Source organism: Bubalus kerabau, chromosome 9, assembly GCF_029407905.1.
Source record: "Bubalus kerabau isolate K-KA32 ecotype Philippines breed swamp buffalo chromosome 9, PCC_UOA_SB_1v2, whole genome shotgun sequence".
NCBI classification, from domain to species: domain Eukaryota; kingdom Metazoa; phylum Chordata; class Mammalia; order Artiodactyla; family Bovidae; genus Bubalus; species Bubalus kerabau.
In genome coordinates this window covers 57744446-57769851 of record NC_073632.1, presented here as the reverse complement: position 1 = coordinate 57769851, position 25406 = coordinate 57744446, and the positions used below count along the sequence as shown (strand labels likewise).

At 38.6% G+C, this 25406-nt stretch overlaps 1 protein-coding gene and 1 long non-coding RNA gene across 2 annotated transcripts in view; one reads left to right on the top strand and one right to left on the bottom strand.

The window, feature by feature from the left end:
• Positions 1-25406, top strand: part of LOC129619908 (uncharacterized) — a 108288-nt gene that overhangs the window by 49613 nt on the left and 33269 nt on the right. The gene's annotated exons all lie outside the window — the stretch shown is intronic.
• On the bottom strand, positions 10982-11325 carry LOC129619907 (small nuclear ribonucleoprotein G-like). Its single transcript, XM_055535400.1, has one exon. It carries the CDS (start codon positions 11287-11289, stop codon positions 11059-11061), a length of 231 nt encoding a protein of 76 aa, XP_055391375.1. The 5' UTR covers positions 11290-11325; the 3' UTR covers positions 10982-11058.

The window sequence follows — 25406 nt, the reverse complement described above, 5'->3', positions numbered from 1 at the left end:
TGATGTGGCACAGTCCCCATAATATTACAGCATAAGGCATGAGCCTGGGAAACTGTAGCTTAGATAGGTGGAGGGTAAGATCCTTGAGAGTGAAGATTTCTATGAACAGAGAGTCCAGAGTGTTGAATAGATAACTTGTGAAACATCAAAAATGATGACAGATTAGTGGTAGATAGTTAGCCAGGAGACAAAATATTCAATGAGTTAAAAGGAGTGATTAGATTTCTATAGATTACTCTAAGAAGGTGGAGGTGTGAGGTGTATTGATTTTTATAATGTAAATCAAAAGATTGGGAATTATTGGGGAAGGAGGGAATAGAATGGAGTTGGGAAGAATACCTTGATGATGAAGAATACCAATGATGATGATTGGCACATCATCATTGCCAATACGATGGGTGAAAACTGATATTTAGTGGTTGCACTTGTACTCATTCCTTTGGTTAATAGCAAAACATAAAATATTACTTTGAATTTTTCATTCTTTTATGAATTGTTGGCATCTCATATTCTTGGCCCCCTATTTTTCTATTATTGAGTTTTAAGAGCACTTCTGTGTGTGTATATATATATATATATATATATATATATATATATATATTAGTGTTCAACTTTGCCATAATAAACTCAAATATTTTCCTGAATTCTCTGTGCAAGTGTATATAGGAATTTATTGTACAGATTTGACCTTATGGGATTATGGGAACTATTTAAACTGTCTCTGTACAGCAGTTGTCTTTGTGTCTGAGGCTGGAGCATGAATATGAGGTGGGACAGAGCAAGAACAAACTAGAACTCACAAACAAAGTCAGGAGCTGGCAGAGACTAACCAAAACCTGGGTCAGTTCTAGCTGCCTACTACAGTGCTAGAATGAGGGCAATAGAAGTGGGGCTCTGACTGTGCCAAGTGAAGCAGGCATGCATCCTCAGGTTTGTGCAATGATAAGGTGATTCTTGCACAAGTCTGAGAGTGAGTGACCCTTAAAACTGGAACCATAGGTGCCTTGCCTTCCTCACCCTAGTCCTGTTCATCTTAGACCTTGATGACCTGGTACCATGCAGAAGCTGGAGACCTTGGTCATGGCCCAAGAGTCATACACATTTGAACCATAAGTTAGAGGAGCTGATGGAGCAACCACGAGAAGTTGCAAAAGTTGCAGCTGCCTGAAACCAACAAAGTGAATCAGCAGAGTAGTTATAGAGTATGTGAGCTTCAAAATGGTGGCTGCTTCATTTCCGCCCTCCAAATCTCATCCAAGAAGCTCTCTTGTGACTTGCTCTTTTAGGAAACACACAGAAAAGGGAATTCTTGGACATGTAGTTTGACTTACCCAAGTCGACACATCACAAACTACCACAGAGTAACAGTTAATTCTACTTAAATTTATCTACTCATTCAATTAAAAGTCCAAAAACTTTTTTGAAACTTGACTAATTATTTCTATAGCTCATTTAGAAGAATATATGAGAAGAACTAGAAATGTTCTTTAAATATAATAAAGTGATCTTTCTCCACTAGATAGCAAAACATATAAAACTGCAGTAATTAAAGCTGATGTTCCTGCTGTAGGAAGAGACAGATCAGTTGAACTATATATAGAGAGACCACAGAAAGATAACCAGGTATATATGAGAATCTTGTATATAATAGAAGGTGTCGTAAATAATTGAGCAAGTGAATTTTTTTTTTCACTAAAGGATATTGTAGCCATTGTTTACCTATTTAAATTAAAAAAAATCTTAAGCTCTTTGTTCGGCGAACACGCGGAGAGTAGAAATGGTTCTCCGGCGGTTCCCCAGTAGTCTGCTGCGGAACCTTCGCCAAACCAGGGGGAGGCTGCCGCCTGCGCCGTCTTTGCACAGCTACCACGTGCAGGCTCCTGATTCTCGAAGGAGGGTCCGAGGCACCACGAGGGAGTTAAAACGTCCACCGGTGTGTTATTTTTAAAAGAAGGCCTGAGAGCTTTGGAAGCCCAGCCAGGGCAGTACCCCTTCACAGAGATTCCAGGCTAACCTGGTGACTGAAGGCCTAAGGTTTAGAATTCTCTTGGAGAAGCACTTTAGGGGTGGCTGGGATGTCCAGGTGGTGGTTCCTGCCACTTCAGCAACAGGCTGCGACAAGAAGTGGAGAGCAGCATGCCTTCTGCCTGGTACTGTGTTTTAGGATTTTGCTGATGCAGAGGATATCCTACCTGGTGTTGGTCAGATCCTTGGAACTTCACATGTTTCCTGCATGAACTTGTGTGAGCAGCTGTCAAACTCCGGTGCAGAGGGGATGGGCTGATTAGAAGTTTGGGGACCAAAATCAATTAGGTGATCTTTATTAGAAAGATTGCAATAAAATGTTTTAAAGCAAATAAAAATAGGTGGGTCTGAGTAAAAACAAGAGGGTACAGAAAGGTTTAGGGATGTGAAAGTGAATGAGCATCAGTTGACATCTAGCTGTATGTACCTCTTTCCAGCTACATTACAAAAAACTAAAATTAGGTTTGTCATATATTGACACCAGTGTTGAGGATTTCTAGATGGAGTACCATAATATTTTTAATATTTGAGGTTTTAATTATACTAGTAACACAATCATCCAGTTTTCTTTTTGATGAATTGGTGAAAACATAGGTTGTCTGGATATATTCTTAGAAGAAGAATAATCCTGCTGATTGTCAGGAGCTGGGAATGAGGAAGTGAAGAAGTATTTAATGGGTATTGTTTCACTTTTACAAGGTGAAAGAGTTGATGGGGATGGATGGTGGTGATAATTGGTCAATGTTATGAACATAGTTATTACCACTGAACTGTATGCCTAGAAGTGGGAAAGATTTGGGGAGGGATAAATTGGAAGATCGGAATTGATACATACACACCACTAAGTATAAAATAGATAACTAATAAAGACCTGTATAGCACAGGAAATTCAGTGCTCTGTAGTAGTCTATAAGAGAAGAGGATCCCAAAGTGTATGTATAACTGATTCAGTTTACTGTATACTTGAAACTAACACATTGTAAATCAACTATACCCCAGTAAAATTTTTTTAATGGTAACAAAAAAAAAAAAAAATCTTGATCCAAATCTTTACCTCATCATAGAATTCAATCCCTTTATAGGTTACAAAATTTAAATTTAAAAAGTGAAATCACATAAAATTATTAGGGAAGTATGTTTCCAAGTTATGTTATAACATGAAAACCAAAAATGTAGAACTGACTCTATAAAAATTTGAGTATATTGATTACAAATTTTGCATAATTAAAAATTACTGTCAGTTCAGTTCAGTCGCTCAGTCGTGTCCGACTCTTTGCGACCCCATGAATCGCAGCACGCCAGGCCTCCCTGTATACAAATTCAAATTCAATTACTGTATACAAAGTCAAAAGACAAACAACAATCCAGGAATATATTTGAATTAAACATGGCAGACAAAATTGATCATCCTTAATACACAGTTTCTTTTAAAGAATTTCTTTAAAAATCAATAATGAAAGATGACCAAAGACATAATAAACTTACAATTGACAAAAATTAAAATCAAATTAATATTTTAAGCTTCACTATTAATCAAATTAGCTTCCCAGGTGGCTCAGTGATAAAGAATCCACCTGCCAAGTAGGAGATGTGGGTTCTACCCCTGGGTTGGGAAGATGCCCTGGAGAAGGAAATGGCAACCCACTCCAGTATTCTTGCCTGGAGAATCCCATGGACAGAGGAGCCTGGTGGGCTGTGCTCCATAGGGTTGCAAAGACTTGGACAAGACTTAGTGGCTGGGCAACAACAATTAACAATGTAAGTAGCAATTAAGCATCATTTTCATCCATAAAATTGGCAATGATAAAAAGTTAATGGAACTTGCTGTTGTCAACAGTAAGCTTTGTCTTATAATAGTATTAATAAATTAACTAGATCATGCATTGTTTGGAGAGCAGTTAATAAAGATCTTCTGGAGGACAGGGAATATATATTAAAATTTTAAATGTACTATCTTCTTATACTAGAATATTCACTTCTAGTGTAAATTTTTCTTAAAGACTCAGTTGTGCTGGTGAGAAGTTGCTTTTTAACACAGGGAGCCCAGCCTTGTGCTCTGTAATGACCTAGAGGGGTAGGATGGGGAGAGGGGAGGGAGGCTCAAGAGAGAGGTGAAAGACGTAAAATTATGGCTGAATTGCCTTGTTGTATGGCAGAAACAAGCACAACATTATAAAGTAATTTTCCTACAATTAAATAATTTTTAAAAAAGAAAAAAGTCAGTTGCATAAATCTGCCAACACATATGCTTAAGGTTGCTTATTGAAGTCTTGTTTATGATAGCCAAAAATTGAAGATAAATATCCATTAACCCAAATGTGCATACATTCAGTAGAATTCTATGAAACCATTTAAAAATGTATTTAATGACATTAAAATACTTATGCTATATTATAGAATGAAAAAATATTGCACAATATGACCCCATATATGTACACTTGGACATATAATTTATACACATGATGTGTATGCTAAGGGATAGAAGGGCGCTTACAAACAAAAAGTAGTTGTCTGAATGAAAGGCTGTCAGTGATTTTTACTTTTTTGGGGGGCAATTTTCTTAATCTTTTTATTAAACAGTGAATATCTACAATTTTTATAATGAGCAAAACAACACATACTATTTTTATTTCTAGTGAAAATGCATCACTGAAGGACTATTATTATCACTGTTGTTGTTGTTATTTCACATACTTTGGCAGATTTTCAAAGCTGTGGATACCATTGGGGGACTGGTGATATCCCTATTGCATCATTTGTGCCAGTTCCTGGGTTGGTATATATTTAATTCCTATGGCTTTCAAAGAAAATATGACCTGTCATAAGCACCAAATGTACAAAGGCAGGATAGAGTCTCCAGTATCTTCCATGAAAGAGCCTCAAAAATAGATTCTGATTTGCCTGTCACTATCATGAAAAGTAAAATAGAAAGATTACTTGGTATTTAACTTCAGACATCTGATATCAATTGGGCACAATCCATCTCTCAGTTTAGAGTAGTTATCCCTAGCCTGCTTTCAGGCTTAATCCCTTAAAAAAAAATCTTAACAGTTTCCAGAGTTTGGTCTTTTTTCAATTTTCAGGGCATAAGCCTTTGGGAAAACTTTAGATCTAATCTTCCCTAGTGCCTTTCCTTTTCCAAAAAGAACAGAGAATTTCTTCACATGTGGGATTTTTGTGGTTATCATTTATCACTTTAGGCTTTCAACCACAAATTCATCCACTATTTTGTAAACTTCTCAGTCTTAATGTACAGGAACATTCATAAAATAGTTTTCTAGACTGGTGCAAACTAAAAAAGTTCTATGACTTTTAATATTAAAAACGATCCAGTCCAATGATGTAAATAAACACAAAGTATTAGATGTGAGAGTCATGGTTCTTCAGGCATGAGTCATGTTATAAAATATGGCATCCGTGCTGTGTGAGAGGTGAGCTGCATTTAGATCCAGCAGAAGTAATAGGCGTACCCAGACTGATTCTAATAAGGCTTTAGATTCCCCCTCATCACCACCACTTACTCACCTCTTGACAGTCTTGTCTACAAGCTAAAAAGATTAAGTCAAGACCAAACTACTGTTAGTGAGTACAATAATAAAATGAAAGATCAACCATTAGGAATGGCTCCTCAGGAGCCCCTCAAGGGCTAATTGTATTGGATAGCTCTGACATGGATGAAGAAATTGAGATTTCATCACGTTTGCTCATGACACTAAATTAGCTGGGGCAAATAACACCTCCTAGAGTTTCCTTGATATATTTGAGAATGGTTTTTAGACCTCATTGCAAAACAGTTCACTCAAGGACTAAAACAAAGTCAGAGAGCTCTGGGATGGAGAAAATCTATACAAATGCAGCCCAGTTCCAAGGGTCTTATCAATCACAGTGAGCACAAGGCAAGAATGTAGCTTTTATGAAAAAAAAAAAAGTAATATTTTAATGTATCCAGAAAGTCATTCATTGTGGAGTCTTGGCACTGGTTTCTATATTTTCTTTTCAGAGCTGGAATGAGAATGAATCTTGCAAGAGGGTTCAAGTTGATTTAAAGATGAGAAAAATAGATCCTTTGAGAAGAAACTAATAATTTTGCTTTACTTGGATTAAAGACAGAGAAGATAATATCTTTGGAAGATATTCATTGTGTCAGGAGAATCTGACTAGACTTGGAGAAAAATCACTGAACTAAATAAATACTAGAATAGGTCAAAAGGGATGATTGAAGTATTTCTGTTCTTTGAGATGGATTAAGTGTAGAAAAGTAGTTATTTATTTTAAGTAGCTTGCTGCTGCTGCTGCGTCGCTTCAGTCGTGTCTGACTCTGTGTGACCCCATAGACGGCAGCCCATCAGGCTTCCCGTCCCTGGGATTCTCCAGGCAAGAACACTGGAGTGGGTTGCCATTTCCTTCTCCAATGCATGAAAGTGAAAAATGAAAGTGAAGTCGCTCAGTCGTGTCTGACTCTAGCGACCCCATGGACTGTAGCCCACCAGGTTACTCCATCCATGGGATTTCCCAGGCAAGAATATGGGAGTGGCCGGAAGTCAGAGAGTAAATTGAATTTTTTTTCAAGTTCATTGCCTGCCCTGAGATTCTAGCAAAGAATTTACTTCTTATTGTATGTATGATGGAAAAAGACAGTGAATTTTGAGAATGTAATATATATTAAATTATGTTTTTCCCCCAAAGTTCATTTTGTCAAGCCCTGAAATCTTGGGGCTTAAAAATCAGAAGATCTTTATTTATTTATGGCTATGTTAGGTCTTCGTTGCTGCGCTTGGGCTTTCTCCAACTGCAGTAAGTGGGGCCTCGTCTACATTGCTGTGCACAGGCTTCTCATTGCAGTGGTTTCTCTGGTTATGGAGCTTGAGCTCTAGGTGCGTGAGCTTCAGTAGTTGTGGTGCAGGGGCTTAGTTGTCCCCTGGCATATGGAATCTTCCTGGATCAGGGATTGAACCTGTGTCCCCTGCATTGGCAGACAGATTCTTTACCACTGAGCCACTAGGGAAGCCCAGATTGTTTATGGGTAGCATTCTTTTGACAAAACACTGGTTTCAGTAGATATCTATTCTTTATTTACAGTGATCAAGGCACTATTATTGGTTTTGTGAGCTAAGATGTGTTAAATTCATAGTCACTTTCATATAGGAATTTAAAATTTAGAAGAAAGTCTAGGATTTATATACCAATACTAATGTATCAAGGCAATGCATAATGTGTTTTTTTTTGTCTTTTAATTTAATTTTATTTTTTAACTTTACAATATTGTATTGGTTTTGCCATGGTTTTATCACAAGACAATACCTAATGATATTAGAGTATAATGAAAAATGGGCCTCTCTCATGGTTCAGATGGTAAAGAATTTGTCTGCAATGCAGGAGACCCAGGTTCAATCCCTGAGTCAGGAAGATCTCCTGGAGAAGGGCATGGCAACCTATCCAGTGTTCTTGCCTGGATAATCCCATGGATGGAAAATCCCATAGACTCTAGAGGGCTACATACAGTCCATGGAGTTGCAAAGAGTTGGACATGTGTGTAGCACACACACACAAAATGAAAAATAATAACTTTTTAAATGATAATGATGATGGCAAATTTTTTGTAGTATGCACCAGTTTGTTTCTCTAGGGTCTCTGCATAGAATAACTCATACTCTTCATAACACTCCTACAAAGTACTTTGTTTCAGTTTTATAGATGATGAATCAGAGACACTTGCCCAACTTCATACAGCTGATAAATGGAAGAACCAAAATGAAAACTCAGACAGCAATGGGTCAACCTAAAAAAGCTGGCAAGGATTTTGAGAAATATGTTTAGAGTAATATAAAAAAGGAAAGAAGGCATTTCTGATCGAGGTCATCAAGAGATGAGGGTGGTGCTAAGAATAAAAATTGTTAGGAAATAGTGATGCGTGTTGTTTGGGAGTCGTGTTCATGGTAGGGAATAGTGGCAGGTAAGACTAGAAAGAGAGGCCAGGCCAGATGGTAGTGGGTCTTAGAAGGTGGAGCAAGGACTTTGGACTTAATTAAGTAGTCACTGGAAAGGCAATAAGGACTTTTAAACAAACGTGGTTGGTTGATCAGTCGTGTCCGATTCTTTGCAACCCCATGGATTGTAGTCCGCCAGGCTCCTCTGTCCATGGGATTTTTCATGCTAGAATACTGGATTGCTTTTTCCAGTTGGGTTGCTGTTTCCTCCTCCAGGGGATCTTCCTGACCCAGGGATAGATCACACAGGATCTATAGATAGATAGACACAGGATCTTCCCGACCCTGTGTCTCCTGCATTGCAGGCGGATTCTTTACCTGCTGAGCCATCAAGGAAGCCCCTGTAACAAATAGGTACCATAATACAAACAGGGCTTGGGAAAGATAGCACTTCAGTGGAATGAAAGGAGGGGAAAAATCTGAAGGCTAAATACTACTCACCTATGATTAGAAAATGTATTTGTTCCAGAGACACAGAAGTTTTTTTTTTTTTTTTTAATAATTTGTGTCATTGTTAAGAATTAGGAGGATGGAACATGACAGAACATTATTCCAGGGATGAAAAAAAAATAGTTTTTCTCTGACATTCCAAGTCCAATTAATTTACAGTGGATGAGTGGAGGGTTGTGTTGTGAAGGATTCTGAGGCCACATCCAGAAATAGCAGGAGAGAGTGCAATGTCAGAGTGGGGAGAGCCAGCATAAATGTCAGCTATTTGTCATTCATGCTATTTGCCTTAATGCCTAGAGTTGTGATGGGCATGGAAGATTTATGAATCATTTTACTCCAAGGCTGTACTCAGGTCAAAGCTAAACCAAAGAGAACATACGACGTGGAAAGATGACCAACTATACTGAAAATATCAACAGAGCCTCAAAAGTTCTTGATTTGAATTGAAACTCGCTGCCTGATATTTGTGTGTCTCAGGGTAGGTACTTAACCTTTCTGAGCTGCAAGAAGTTGTTTTGTGAATTGTCTCAGATGAGAACTACATAAAGGTTTTGTAAAAACATTATTTAAGTAAAAACTTTAGATAATAATTTACCGGATTAATTTAAACTTGAGTTTGGCTGTTTTGAGAATTTAGCTACTCAATAATAGCAAGTTAGGTTCAGCACACAAGAGTCTTCAGCTGTAGCTGTTTTTGCAGAATTAGATCATATGAAAGAAAAATCTACCCTTTCCTGATAGGCAAGCCCTCCATTTCCATAATTAAAGATTGTACCCGTCACAAACCCAGTGCCCTGCTTAAATTAGATGGCAGTCTCCAGCAAAATTGCACATAGGTGACATCATCATTTCTCCAATAGAAATGCTCTTTTTTAGGGTCAAAGGACCCTTTGTTAATAAAACACTTGAGACTGTCTATGTAATACCTATACCATTGGCAGTTCTGCTTGGGCTTAAAAAAATCAGCTTACTAGGGGAAAACACAAATTGATTTGCCAGTTGAATAAACATTTAGACTAGTAGCCCCAATTAGGCAACTCCTGAGCTTATCAAATTATCTCATTCCCAATGTAAACAAGGTTGTAGTTGCTTCACTTAGTTCCTTAGCACTTGGGTAGTGATGAAAGGGTCATTTAATATCAGCAGTGACCTAGGAGAGCAGAGGGAATTAGCTGTTCCCTGATGCCATATTTGGCTTGCCTAATGAGATATAAAGACATGGTCCAAGTTCTAGGGGCAAATAAGAGCTTTGACTTGCCAAGCATGAGTCAGCTTCTGGATCTTTAATGTCTATTTGAGACGTTGATAGCAATACTTTATTTTTAGAGTATTAATGCTAAATAATTGTGATTTGCCTTATTTTTCTAGAAGTTTGATACATACCCTCTAACCCCAGTATATTCTATCTGTTTGCACAGAAGAGTTGTGATAAAATTTAGTCAACAAACAGAGGCAGAATAGAGCAGGGGCAATGGGGTTCCAGCTTTTGCCTCTACGATCCCAATAGTTGAGTGGAATTTGACTTTTCTCCTGAACTGACTGGATTTATGCAGGTTAACCCACTCCAGGGTTCTTGCCTGGAGAATCCCAGGGTTGGGGCAGCCTGGTGGGCTGCTGTCTATAGGGTTACACAGAGTCGGACACGACTGAAGCGACTTAGCAGCAGCAGCGGCAGCAGTGTAGTATAGGTGCAACCTAAGACATATAGAAATTAAACGATATTTTTAAAACCTAGATATGCAAATTAAAAAAATCTTCTAATATTGCAACAGGATATAGAGCCAATGATTTTCATTAAAAATGAGTTCATTTCAAATATTTTTTCTCTGTAATCTCTTCTTCACCTAATGATATTCTTTACTTCCTAACAATTTTTCCCTTTGGTAAAGACCTTATCATCAGGTTTAATGAAGGAATAATGTTCCATTACATGTAAACTCCATTTTATTATATTCCTTATCGTTGGTTGCTGAGGTGGAACTTGTTTTGAGTCAGTTCCCACAGCTTTACATCAATTTCTGGGTTGTTTATGCTCCTACACACCAATCCCAAGACTACTTGTAATTATTCTTGTGAATCTTTTCTCTTCTGATAGATCAAAAGTAATATCTTATTCTTTAAATTTCATTTATTTCATTACTAATAAGAGTGTGAGCATATATTCCTAAGAATTCATTTCATTCTTGACCATTTGTGTACTTGTTCTTTTATATATTGGGCTGTTGCTTAGTTTTCCTTTAACAATTTGTAAGGCTATTAACCCTATTTTTAGAATGTAAATTCCATAATGGTAGAAGCCTATCTGTTCCCTCTTTAGATATTTAATACCTAAAACTGTGTCTCATACAGAGTAGGCATTTAATAAATACTTATTAAAAATGTTACAAAAATTTTTTTCTAATTTTAATGTTACATTGTTACATTGTTAATTGGTAACTGTTGAATGAAAGTTTTGTGGGTTTTTTTGGCTATTACAAAAGTTTATTTAACAAAAAAGTTCAGTAAGAAAATATACACAACCCAATTTTTCTGGTAGTAAAATGTGGAGAGGGGACACATGAAAGCAGTCGATTTCTCTGGTGAACACAGGCATTGTTCATACTCGTTCCAAGTCTTCTAACATGATAATACTATTTCCTCGTATTACCACCATTCCAATATTGTTCTGTTGCCCACTAGTTGCCATCTCCACACATTCATCTATCACAAGATTCATAAAGGGATCAAATCCCTGCAATATTCCTTGGACATGTCTGCCACCATTTAATTTCAATGATAACTTCTTGTCCATAAATTTCTTCAACTCGGGAGGGTGTGCTTTGCTCATGATGTCTACTCTGTGAGCTCAAAGAAGCCTTCTGAATAAATGTTTTAAATCACTGCTTCTCAATATTTTCAAACAAATATCTGCTTCTGAAAAAACATGAACATCTCATTTCTACTTTTAAGATTATTTGAGAATTTCAATAAAATTTAAATAATGTAACTAATATTTCTGACTTCTGGCTGGTGGGGGAAGGATGCGTGAAGGCAGACTGAGGTCAGCTTCAGGCTGCCTCTTACAAACAGGTCAAATTATTTAACCTCTATGAGCCTGAGATTTCCTACCTGAATATTAGCATAATAATAGTTCTTACCTCATAGAATAATTGTGAGAATTAAATGAAACTCCTTATAAGGTACTTAGAACAGTATTCAGAGTCTGATAGCTGCTAATCAAGTTACTTGGTACTGATAACCTCTCTAAATTTCATCTGTGAAATGAAAATATAGATGTACACTTCATATGATCATTGCCTAGCACATACTAAACACTCAGTGTATGACAGTTAAAAAAATTTACACAGATTCATTTTAGAATTCACACACACAAAGATTCTGATATGCATCCATGCAAGGGAAAGAGAGGTCTCACCTTTTGATCATTATGTCTTTTTCATTGAAGATGACAGATGACAGTTTTAAAGTTCATATGATGAAACCTACCAATTTCTTTTCTTTGAAGGAATCTGCCTTTGAAGTCAAACTTACAAGTCCATAGTCACACTAGATTAAAAGTACTGACCAATCCTTCACAACCTTTCATTCTAGCTTTATAATCTTACTTTTTGTATTCATCTTTAGTTCAGCTAAAATACACTTGGTGTAAATTATGAGGTAGAAATCTTAATGTTTCTAGTTGATTAGTAAGTCATCCCAAATGTCTTTTTTCCTCAGTACTACTTCAACTTTTCTTGAATGATTTTCAAAAGGTATTGTAGTATTTTCCCATTTATTTTCTGCATTTATTAAGTTCAATTTGAATATTTATTTTTGTGCTATTATTATGATTAAGCCTTTTACCCTTTATATTTTGGCTGATTATTATTGATATTTAAAATATTATTGTTTATTTTTTAAACTGTTCTCTTACCCATAGCTTTTTGATAAATCAGTTTTAAGCTAATTTAATAAATTTAAACTACATTAATAAAACGTTAATGTTTTCAACTGAATATTTGGTACTTTTCAGTTTTGTAATTATATTACTTGCAAACTACAATTATATTTACAACTTTTCGTCTAAAATGACTGACTTGAACTTGCAGCACTGTGGAAAATAATAATAATGTTAATAAATATTCCTGATTTTCTCCCTATTGTCTTATCATTAAGCATAACATTGGCTATTTGTTGCAAATGAGTTTCCACCCCTCCATTCCCCTGCATTAAGGAAATATATCATATTCCTATTTTATTGAAAATTATAATCTTAGATGATGTTAAATGTCATCAAACATCTTTTTTGAGCCCTATCAAGACCAATTTTTCTTTTTTATCTTATTTGTATAAAAAGATATATTTGCATTTTGCTAGCCAATGCTAATATTAAACAATGTTCAGTCAGTTCAGTTCCTCAGTCATGTCCAGCTCTTTGTGACCCCATGGACTGCAGCACACCAGGCCTCCCTGTCCATCCCCACCTCCCAGAGTTTACTCAAACTCATGTCCATTGAGTCGGTGATGCGATCCAACCATCTCATCCTCTGTTGTCCCCTTCTTCTCTTGCCTTCAATCTTTCCCAGCATTAGGGTCTTTTCCAATGAGTCAGTTCTTTGCATCAGGTGGCCAAAGTATTGGAGTTTCAGTTTCAGCATCAGTCCTTCCAATGAATATTCAGAAAAATGTTCACAGAAGTATAATATACTTCCTGTGGGAATGCAGTTTTATTCTTTTGTCATATTGTAGGATTCTTTGCTAATATTTTAGAATATTTACATCTACATTTAAAATATATTTTTGCCAATTTTTTATTGTACATCATATTCAAATGTGAGGCTGGTCTGTATCTGCATCTTCTCTTTGTCATGTTTTAAAATCAAGGTTCTAATAGCTTATTTAAAAAAAAAAAACACTTAACGTTTCCTTTTCCTTTCTGCTCTGTAAGTATATATACAGTATTAGAGTAATTGCTTCTTATGGCTTTTAATGGATTTGGACAAAACCTACCTGACCCTAATGCTATGTTTCTAATGTTTTTATTTCAAAACTATTATTTTATCCTGTTATTTGTTCATTCAAGTTATTTGCTTCTTTCTGTGAACAACTTTTTATAATTTATGTTTTTCTTGGAAATTTATCCCTCTCATTCAAATTTTCAAATGTTGTTGGAAAACAAAATGTTAGTAGTGTGTGTCTATAAATGGTTTCATTCAGCAAGGTTATACAAGAAAGAGACCACCACAGCATGAATTAGCAGGTTTGCAAGAGAAAGGGTAGGGAATAGAGTCAGTCAAGAATTTGGGCTATAGAAGGACTGGAAATGCCAACTGCCTATAGGCCCCTGAGAAGGATTGAATATTTGTGTTCTCGATCCCAAATTCATGTATTGAAATCTTATCCCCAGTATGACAGTATTTGAAAGTGGGGTCTTTGTGAGGTAATTAGGTCATGAGGGTGGAGCCCTCATGGACTGAATTAGTGTCCATATATGGACAGGAGAGAGCTTCCTTCCTGTTTCCTATAGAAGGAGAAGACAGTCATCTGCAAACCAGGAAGCATGTTCTCACCAGAACTTGGCCATGCTGGCACCCTGATACTGGACTTTCCAGCCTCCAGAACTATGAAAAATAAATTGCAGTTGTTGATAAGCCACCCAGACTATGGTACTTCATTATAGCAGTCTGAATTAAGACAGCTCAGAGGGAATAAGAAAAAAATTTAAAAAGTCTTTAGGCAACAAAAACCTATTAATACTGAGCCTTGTAGAAAATGACATATTAAGGATGTGGCCTTTTCCCCCAAGTCTGGTGGTCTCAGGAAGTTTAAGTTGAGGGGGGAAACATATGAACATGAAGAAGAAAGAAGAAAAACTGGGTCTGAGAATTATGTCTAACAATTATATGGGAATTATATGACATTTCTATTGTGTATAACAAGTTACCACAAACTTAGCAGCTTGAAACAACATTTATTATGTCACAGTTCCATGGTTGAGAAGTCTGGGCATGACATACCTGAATCCTCTGCCCAGGTTTCATGGCTGAATTAAGGTATTGGCTGGTGCTGTGCTCTTATCTGAGATTCAAAGTCCACTTCACCAAATCACTGGTTATTGGCAGAATAAAGTTTCTTAAGATTGAAGGGTTTACGTCTCCATTTCCTTACTGAATGTCAGCTGGAGGTTGCGTTAGCCCCTAGAATTTCCTCTCAGATTCTTTCCACACAGACCTCTCCATCTTCAAAGCCAGCCATGGAAACTCTTCCTCATGTGGAATTTCTCTGATATTAGGAAAGCCTCTGTTCCTTTAAAGAGCTCATTTGACTAGGTCAGCCCAAAGCAGATTGTCTCCCTTTTGATGAACTCAAAGTTAGTTGATTAGTAATCTACTCATGGAAATGATAAACCATCATAGTCACAGGTTTGCTTAAACTCAAGTTCGCATTTACACATTTATACAAGGCATTTACACATTATACACAATAGGGTGGGAATCTTGAGGACCATCTTCGAATTCTGCCTACCACAGGAACTGATGGGAATAAACAGGTTAGAAACCAGCTAAAGTTTAGAGGGAATTTTATTGTCAAAGGAACCACAAAACAAAATTTAAAAACCTAATTTTCAGTTCTTTTGACCTTTTTATATTATGAAAACAACATTTTAACCTTAGATAGTGAATATATTATAGGATTCTCAGCCAGAGTAGTAGTATTTGGGGAGTAAAGACAATCCTAGAGAAATTCTTGACAGAACAGCACCTAATTACTTTGAAAATATCTCTTCCTAGTCACTCAATACTCAAAGGCACTCAGTACTCAAAGGTAGATCTGACTCAGTCTCTGTGGGTCTCCTGGTTGCACACAAGGTTTTGTTTGAGACCTCTGAGTGTCTCTGGCGAGAATGAGGTTTGATTCTAAAGTGATTTCACCCCTCCTGCAAACTTGCTGGGGCTTCTCCTTTGCCCTTGGATGAGGCGTATCTTTTTTGGTGGGGTTCAACATTCTCTTGTTGATGGTTGAGTGTTTGAGTGTCTCCTGCAGAGGTATGTGTCAGAAGTGGTCTGCTGCAGGGGCAGGGGCTCTGGGTGCAGCAGACCTGGGTGTGGCATAAGCCCTCTTGGAGGAAGTTGCCATTAACCCCACTGGAGAGCCCCAGAACTTATATAGGACTGGGGAAACAGACTCTTGGAGGGCACAAACAAAACATTGTGCACACCAAGACCCAGGAGAAAGGAGCAGTGACACCACAAGAGACTGACCCAGGCTTGCCTGTGAGTGTCCAGGAGTCTCTGGTGGAGGTGTGGATCGGTGGTGGCCTACTCCAGGGTTGGGGGCACTGAGTGCAGTAGTGCATGCACCTGATCTTTTGAAGAAGATTGCCATTTTCTTCATTACCTCCACCACAGTTTGGTCTCAGGCCAAACAACTGGGAGGGAAGACAGCCCCGCCCATCAACAGAAAATTGGATTAAAGATTTAATCTCACACGCTAGTAAAGTAATGCTCAAAATTCTCCAAGCCAGGCTTCAGTAATAGGTGAACCGTGAACTTCCTGATGTTCAAGCTACTTTTAGAAAAGGCAGAGGAACCAGAGATCAAATTGCCAATATCTGCTGGATCATGGAAAAAGCAAGAGAGTTCTAGAAAAACATCTATTTCTGCTTTATTGACTATGCCAAAGCCTTTGACTGTGTGGATCACAATAAACTGTGGAAAATTCTGAAAGAGATGGGAATACCACACCACCTGACCTGCCTCTTGAGAAATCTGTATGCAGGTCAGGAAGCAACAGTTAGAACTGGACATGGAACAACAGACTGGTTCCAAATAGGAAAAGGAGTACGTCAAGGCTGTATATTATCACCCTGCTTATTTAACTTATATGCAGAGTACATCATGAGAAATGCTGGCCTGGAAGAAACACAAACTGGAATCAAGATTGCTGGGAGAAATATCAATAACCTCAGATATGCAGATGACACCACCCTTATGGCAGAAAGTGAAGAGGAACTCAAAAGTCTCTTGATGAAAGTGAAAGTAGAGAGTGAAAAAGTTGGCTTAAAGCTCAACATTCAGAAAATGAAGATCATGGCATGTGGTCCCATCACTTCATGGGAAACAGATGGGGAAACAGTGGAAACAGTGTCAGACTTTATTTTTTGGGGCTCCAAAATCACTGCAAATGGTGACTGCAGCCATGAAATTAAAAGATGCTTACTCCTTGGAAGGAAAGTTATGACCAACCTAGATAGCATATTCAAAAGCAGAGACATTACTTTGCCAACAAAGGTTCGTCTAGTCAAGGCTATGGTTTTTCCTGTAGTCATGTATAGATGTGAGAGTTGGACTGTGAAGAAGGCTGAGCGCCGAAGAATTGATGCCTTTGAACTGTGGTGTTGGAGAAGACTCTTGAGAGTCCCTTGGACTGCGAGGAGATCCAACCAGTCCATTCTGAAGGAGATCAGCCCTGGGATTTCTTTGGAAGGAATGATGCTAAAGCTGAAACTCCAGTACTTTGGCCACCTCATGGGAAGAGTTGACTCATTGGAAAAGACTCTGATGCTGGGAGGGATTGGGGGCAGGAGGAGAAGGGGACGACAGAGGATGAGATGGCTGGATGGCATCACTGACTCAAAGGACGTGAGTCTGGGTGAACTCCGGGAGTTGGTGATGGACAGGGAGGCCTGGCGTGCTGCGATTCATGGGGTCGCAAAGAGTCGGACACGACTGAGCGACTGAACTGAACTGAACTGAGCATGAAAGTGAGGTCACTCAGTCGTGTCCAACTCTTTGCGACCCCATGGACTGTAGCCTATCAGGCTCCTCGGTTCATGGAATTTTCCAGGCAATAATACTGGAGTGGGTTGCCATTTCCTTTTCCATGGGATCTTCCTGACCCAGGGATTGAACCCAGGTCTCCCACATTGCGGGCAGACACTGAGCCACCATAGCCCTGCCCATCAGAACAAGATCCAGTTACCCCCACCATCAGTCTCTCCTTCAGGAAGCTTCCATAAGCCTGTTATCCCTATCTGTCAGAGGGCAGGCAGAATGAAAACCACAATCACAGAAAACTTACCAAACTGATCACATGAACCACAGTCTTGTATAACTCAATGAAACTGTGAGCCATGCCATGTAGGGCTACCCAGGATGGACAGGTCATGATGGAGACTTCTGACAAAGTGTGGTCAACTGGAGAAGGGAATGGTGAGCCACTTTAGTATTCTTGCTTTGAGAATCCCATGAACAATATGAAAAGGCAAAAAGATATGACACTGAAAGATGAACTCCCCAGGTCGGTAGGTGCCCAATATGTTACTGGAGAAGAGTGGAGAAATAACTCCAGAAAGAATGAAGAGACAGAGCTAAAGCAAAAACAACACCCAGTTGTTGATGTGACTGGGGATGGAAGTAAAGTCCGATGCTGTAAAGAACAATATTGCATAGGAACCTGGAATGGTAGGTCCATGAATCAAGGTAAATTCAGTTTGGTTCAGTTCAGTAGCTCAGTCATGTCCAACTCTTTGTGACCCCATGGACTGCAGCATGCCAGGCTTCCCTGTCCATCACCAACTCCTAGAGCTTGCTCAAACTCATGTCCATCTATTGACGATGCCATCCAACCATCTCATCCTGTCATCTCCTTCTCCTCCTGCTTTCAATATTTCCCGACAACAGGGTCTTTTCCAATGAGTCAGTTCTTTGCATCAGGTGGCCTAAGTATTGAAGTTTCAGCATCAAGGTAAATTGGAAGTGGTCAAACAGGAGATGGCAAGAGTGAACATCGACATTTTAGGCATCAGTGAGCTAAAATGGACTGGAATGGGTGAATTTAACTCAGATGACCATTATATCTACTACTGTGGGCAGGAATCCCTTAGAAGAAATGAAATAGCCCTCATAGTCAGCAAGAGTCTGAAATGCAGTTCTTGGGTGTAGTCTCAAAAATGACAGAATGATCTCTGTTCAGTTTCAAGGTGAACCATTCAATATCACAGTAATCCAAGTCTATGTCCCAACCAGTAATGCTGAAGAAGCTGAAGTTGAATGGTTCTATGAAGACCTACAAGACTTTCTAGAACTAACACCCCCAAAAGATGTTCTTTTCGTTATAGGGGACTGGAATGCAAAGTAGGAAGTTAAGAGATACCTTGAGTAACAGGCAAATTTGGCCTTGGAGTACAAAATGAAACAGGGCAAAGGCTAACAGAGTTTTGCCAAGAGAATGCACTAGTCATAGCAAACACCCTCTTCCAACAACACAAGAGAAGACATGGACATCACTAGATGGTCAATACCGAAATCAGACTGATTATAGTCTTTGCAGCCAAAGATGGAGAAGCTAGATACAGTCACCAAAAACAAGACCAAGAGCTGACTGTGGCTCAGATCATGAACTCCTTATAGACAAAATTAAGACTTAAATTGAAGAAAGTAGGGAAAACCACTAGACCATTCAGGTATGACCTAAATCAAATCCCTTGTGATTATACAGTGGAAGTGACAGATAGATTCAAGGGATTAGATTTGATGGACAGAGTGCGTGAAGAACTATGGAGGGAGGTTCACGACATTGTATAGGTGGCAGTGATCAAGACCATCCCCAAGAAAAAGAAATGCAAAAAGGCAGAATGGTTGTCTGAGGAGGCCTTACAAATAGCTGAGGAAAGAAGCTAAAGGCAAAGGGGAAAAGAAAAGATAAACCCATTTGAATGCAGAGTTCCAAAGAATAGCAAAGAGAGATAAGAAAGCCATCCTCAGTGACCAGTGCAAAGAAATAGAGGAAAACAATAGAATGGGAAAGACTAGAGATCTCTTCAAGAAAATTAGAGATAGCAAAGGAACATTCCATGCAAAGATGGTACAATAAAAGACAGAAATGGTATGGCCCTAACAGAAGCAGAAGATATTAAGAAGAGGTAGCAAGAATACACAGAACTATACAAAAAAGATCTTCATGACCCAGATAGCCACAATGGTGTGATCACATGCCTAGAGCCAGACATCCTGGAATGCAAAGTCAAATGGGCCTTAGGAAGCATCACTGCTAAGAAAGCTAGTGGAGGTGATGGAATTCCAGTTGAGCTATTTCAAATTCTACAAGATGATGCTGTGAAAGTGCTGTACTCAATATGCCAGCAAATTTGGAAAACTCAGCAGTGGCCACAGGACTGGAAAAGGTCAGTTTTCATTCCAATCCCAAAGAAAGGCAATGCTAAAGAATGTTCAAACTATTGCCTAATTGCACTCATCTCACATGATAGTAAAGTAATGCTCAAAATTCTCCAAGCCAGGCTTCAGCAGTATGTGAACCGTGAACTTCCAGATGTTTAAGCTGGATTTAGAAAAGGCAGAGGAACCAGAGATCAAATTGCCATTATCTGTTGGATCACAGATAAAGCAAGAGAGTTCCAGAAAAATATCAGCTTTTGCTTTACTGACTATGCCAAAGCCTTTGACTGTGTGGATCACAACAAACTGTGGAAAATGCTTAAAGAGATGGGAATACCAGACCCCCTGACCTGCCTCCTGAGAAATCTGTATGCAGGTCAAGAAGCAACAGTTAGAACTAGACATTGAACAACAGAGTGATTCCAAATCGGGAAAGGAGTACATCAAGACTGTGTACTGTCACCCTGCTTATTTAAGTTATATGCAGAGTACATAATGCAAAATGCCAGGCTGGGTGAAGCACAAGCTGGAATCAAGATTGCTGGGAGAAATATCAATAACCTCAGATATGCAGATGATACCACCCTTATGGCAGAAAGTGAAGAGGAAGTAAAGAGCCTCTTGATGAAAGTGAAAGAGAAGAGTGAAAAATTTGGCATAAAACTCAATATTCAGAAAAGTATGATCATGGCATCTGGTCCCATCAATTTATAGCAAATAGATGGGGAAACAATGGAAACAGTGACAGACTTTATTTTGGGGGGCTCCAAAATCACTGCAGATGGTGACTGCTGCCATGAAATTGAAAAACACTTGTTCCTTGAAAGAAAAGCTATGACCAACCTAGAGAGCATATTAAAAAGCAGAGACATTATTTTGCCAACAAAAGTCCATCTAGTCAAAGCTATGGTTTTTCAGTAGTCATGTATGGATGTGAAAGTGAACGTGAAAATGAAATCCGCTCCGCTGTGTATAACTCTTTGCGACCCGTGGTCTATACAGTTCATGGAATTCTCCAGGCCAGAATACTGGAGTGGGTAGCTGTTCCCTTCTCCAGGGGATCTTCCCAACCCAGGGATGGTATCCAGGTCTCCCACATCACAGGCAGGTTCTTTACCAGCTGAGCCACAAGGGAAGCCTGTATGGATGTGAGAGTTGGACTATAAAGAAAGCTGAGCACTGAAGAATTGAAGCTTTTGAACTGTGGTGTTGAAGACTCTTGAGAGTCCCTTGGACTGCAAGGAGATCAAACAAGTCAATCCTAAAGGAAATCAGTCCTGAATATTCATTGGAAGGACTGATGCTGAAACTGAAACTCCAATACTTTGGCCACCTGATGCGAAGAACTGACTCATTGGAAAAGACCCTGATGCTGAAAAAGATTGAAGGCGGGAGGAGAAGGGGACAACAGAGGATGAGATGGTTGGATGGCATCCCTGACTTGATGGACATGAGTTTGAGCAAGCTCCGGGACTTGGTGAAGGATAGGGAAGCCTAGTGTGTTGCAGTCCATGAGGTCTCAAAGAGTCGGACATGACTGAGCGACTGAACTGAACGGAGTCACTCAACAGGACTCTATATAGTAAGAGAGGGTGGGGCCTGGCAGAGAATGTTTAGAGAGGATAACCTGACCATCAAAATAGCACTTTTTTTTTCTCTCAAATGAAAGAAAAGCAGGGTTAAATTATCCTATGAAGTCTTTGGTCATATGAGATCAAATATGTATATCAAGGTTTTTTTTAATTTATTTTTAATTGAAGGATCATTCCTTTGCAATGTTGTGTCAGTTTTTGCCATGCAGCAACATGAATCAGCCATAAGTTTTTAAAAATCAATCTTTTCTCAGTGTTAGGCTTTACTCTGTGGCTTTGGGAGGGAGTTGTCTAAGGCTACTGCTTGATATCATATGAGTAGGTAGCTCTGAAGGATAGAGGACATAAATTTGGGAGCCTAATTGAGAGCTCTCTGGATGGTTCTGGGTCCCCACCAAGGTGGAAATCAATGAATGACTCACTCAGAGTACCAGTGACCCCTGGTACTCTGCCAGCAATCTTAATTTGAAACTGGTTAACAAAGACCACACATGGTCAATAAAATGCTGCATTTTTATATGGGCAACTCCCTTCACGCAAAGATCCTGAATTTATAGGAGGTATAATTTACTGAGCTTATTGGATGTAAATTACTTATGTGCCAATGATATAAGTAGAAAAAAGCAATAAACCATATACAAAACTTATATAGCTTATTCTTTCATTAAGGGATACCAACAGATATTTTGTTTTTGTTTTTTGAAAAAAAAATTATTTGTTTATGAAATTTGGTGGACAAATTAAAACCTAAATTTAGGCTTTACCTGGAAGAATAAAAATGTTTTGAATAATTATCACTGACTTAATCAGTTGTTGCCTGCCAGGGAGTACTGGTCTTATTTCAACTGCGGGGGAGAACTTATCTTTTTGATGTATTAGGTTATGTAAGTAATTTAAAGTTAATTCATTAACTAAGTAAGTTTCACTCATTTTCCTTAGCAAGCACTAAAGACTTTAGTATTTAATATTTTCTTAAAAGTGAATTTATTATACTCTTTGGGTTTTCTGTTTTACCATGTCTCATAAATATCTTAGCTGCCTTTTATCTGAATGTTACTTCAAGCTACAGTGCCACCTAGTGTTTATATAATTTATCTGGACCTTCCTTTCTAAGAAATAAAGTCATTGTTATTTGGATGACTATTTTAAAGTAGAAAGACAATATCATATACTAAATTTCTCCTGCAAGTTAGTCTGTAAATAAACCAAACTTATGTCCTAAATTAAACTAAACTTATAACTTAAACTAAAGAAGCCAGCCATTTATTTTTAGTAAGTTTCACATAGGTCATGGCTGAGATGCTTAGTATTCTGCAGACTTCGCTGAAATGTTTGGAATTGACAGAGCCTCACACAGTGTCAAGTACAAAGCAGCTGATTAACAGATGCTTAAAATCATAGACTGTTACAGCTGGGATGTCCTAGCTGAGTGAATAGGCATAAAGGGCAATGGCGAATAACAGGGATCACTGTAAACATGCTATAGTTTGTTTTCTTTTCATGAGTTTCTTCATCATTAGTTCACATGATTTCAAACCCCAGAACATATACTCAACTATTCAAAAGTTTAGAAGGAAAGAATTATATAAAACATTTACCTGAAGATAGGATTCTATTTCACTGAGTTTGTGTGTGTGTGTGTGCGCGTGCTAAGTCACTTCAGTCATTCAGACTCTTTGCGACCCTGCCAGGCTCCTCTGTCCATGGGATTCTCCAAGCAAGAATACTGGAGTGGGTTGCCATGCCCTCTTCCAGGGGAACTTCCCAACCCAGGAATCAAATCTCCATCTCTTATGTCTCTTGCATTGGCAGGTGGGTTCTTTACCACCACTTGAGAAGCCATTTAAGAGAATAACTGATGCTAAAGTTAATTGCTCACAGATATCATCCCTTTAAAAAGAGATGCAGAATATTCGCTACTGCTATTTTTGAAGAAAAGTTGTCACTTAAAATTAATGACAACCTAAAATTCAGCTCAGTTTTAGATGTCATCTAAAGCCTTAACATTATTTTGGAAACATCTGACTATAGTTTTGGTAACTTCCCACCTTCCTTGAGGTGACTAGTTCTTGATATTGTTTCTGTTGGAGTATTTTTGTAGCAGGTGATAGAAAACCCATATAATCTGTTGCCCATATGATAAAAATCCACAGAGTTGGTTTGATCTTGGTTCTTGTGTTTCTCTAAATGTTCTCCACCCTGTTGCAGGTTTTGTCCTCCAGCTGGTTTCTTTCATGGTGGTTATACGGTCAGTCTATCAGACCTGCTGTCACTGCATACTCAGGAATTAACAAGCCTCTCTTTTCCTCTCCCTGAACAAAGCTTGTGGCAGGGCTTCACTCTGATTGGATCAAATTAGATCATGCCTTTTATTCTGGGACTAGGTCAAAAGAATGTGATTATGTGGAATGATTTGAGCCAATCAGGGGCTTCCCTTGCAGTAGAACTGGGATAATTACAACTGCAATTCATATGTGAGAGACTCAAGGGTCTGTTAGGAAGAGGACCATGTACTTCTGCTGCTAAGTCACTTCCGTCATGTCCGACTCTGTGCGACCCGAGAGACGGCAGCCTACCAGGCTCCCCCGTCCCTGGGATTCTCCAGGCAAGAACACTGGCGTGGGTTGCCATTTCCTTCTCCAATGCATGAAAATGGAAAGCGAAAGTGAAGTTGCTCAGTCGTGTCCGACCCTCAGCGACCCCATGGACTGCAGCCCACCAGGCTTCTCCGTCCATGGGATTTTCCAGGCAAGAATACTGGAGTGGGTTGCCATTGCCATGTACTCCACTTCTTTCTAAATCTCTGACAATCATATTAAACTGTAAATAGATAGCTCATTCGTTCAGTCATGGCTTGTTCACTTCGGTAATCCCAACACAGAAAGTCACATAAGGTAGGTATTCAATAAATATTTTAAGGTAGTGAATTTTAAGGTTAACTAAAGAAAAGTTAAGGAATGACTTCAATGATAGCTTATTTATATGATTTAAATAAAGAATAAGTATGTTGGTTTGAAAATACCTTCCTAAATTAATTGTTTGAGAAAGTGGACATGTTTAAAAATGGAACACTTTTTGGATATTTTTGCTATTGGTTGTGATAATAGCTACCACATGTTGTTATTACCCTTTACAACCAAACAGAAAGTTAGAAGGCTGATGCATGGAAGAAACTGTGCCCTCAATATGGAGATTAAAGTATAGGAAGTGGAAGACAGCATAAAATGTTCGTATCATTACTTTTCAAAATTTGTTTCAGATGTCATCACAAGAAGTCAAAACAATAAATCTGGATGTATTCATTGAAACTGTGGGACTAAAAATATGTTGTTGATATCATTTAGCTGAGTCAGTGTCAACAAGTAAGATGGGAACCTAGGACTTTTCAGGTTTTTGCTGTTAATTCATTGCCTTTTTGGCAAGCTGCAATGAATAAAACCAACCTCAACTTTTCATTCCAGTCCAATGACTGGGCCACATAAAAAAGGCTTTACGAAAAGCTCCCATCTAAGGTATCACACAGGCCATGTCCTCAGAAACAAGACATTCTTTTCATCAGTTGTTCTCATTCTAATCACCAACCAACACGTTCCCCTCTGAAGTGTCTTGCCTGTTGACTGCTTTAAGTATGAGGGAAGTACCCACTTGGGTAAAGAACAGAGTTTAGTTTTCTCCAGAAATGAGACAGCCATCTGTGTAGGTAGAGCCCTGAAGTGGTTTCCAAATTTGTTTTTCAGAGACCCAGGGTTTTGCATAGCCTCAGGGAGAGACATGATGAGGAAGTTACTAGTAAGATGTGTTTTCAATTCCTTACCCCTTTTATCTGTTACATAAGTTGGGATTTTATATGTTGAAAGACTGCATCCAGTTTTATTTGAAAAAAAGAAATTTGTGGATAAAAATGTGGACAGCCCTCGCCACTAATGATAGTGGGGTATCCATGCCTGGAGGGCATAGCCGCAAACACAGATGAGACCACAAGGTCTGAGTGACACATGGAGGCCACAGTTTGTCTGCAAGCCAGCGAAGCATTTGACTGAAAGAGCAATTTCGGCTCACTATCTAGATGGGTTATTTACTGCTCAAATTTATAACTGTTGTGATTGTTGTTTAGTTGCTAAGTTGTGTCTGACTTTTTGCAACCCCATAGACTATAACCCACCGGGCTCCTCTGTCCTTGAGATTTTCCAGGCAAG

Excerpts from the sequence above, each read along its gene's own strand:
- LOC129619907 (XM_055535400.1), bottom strand. The coding sequence starts at position 11,289 with ATGAGCAAAGCACACCCTCCCGAGTTGAAGAAATTTATGGACAAGAAG.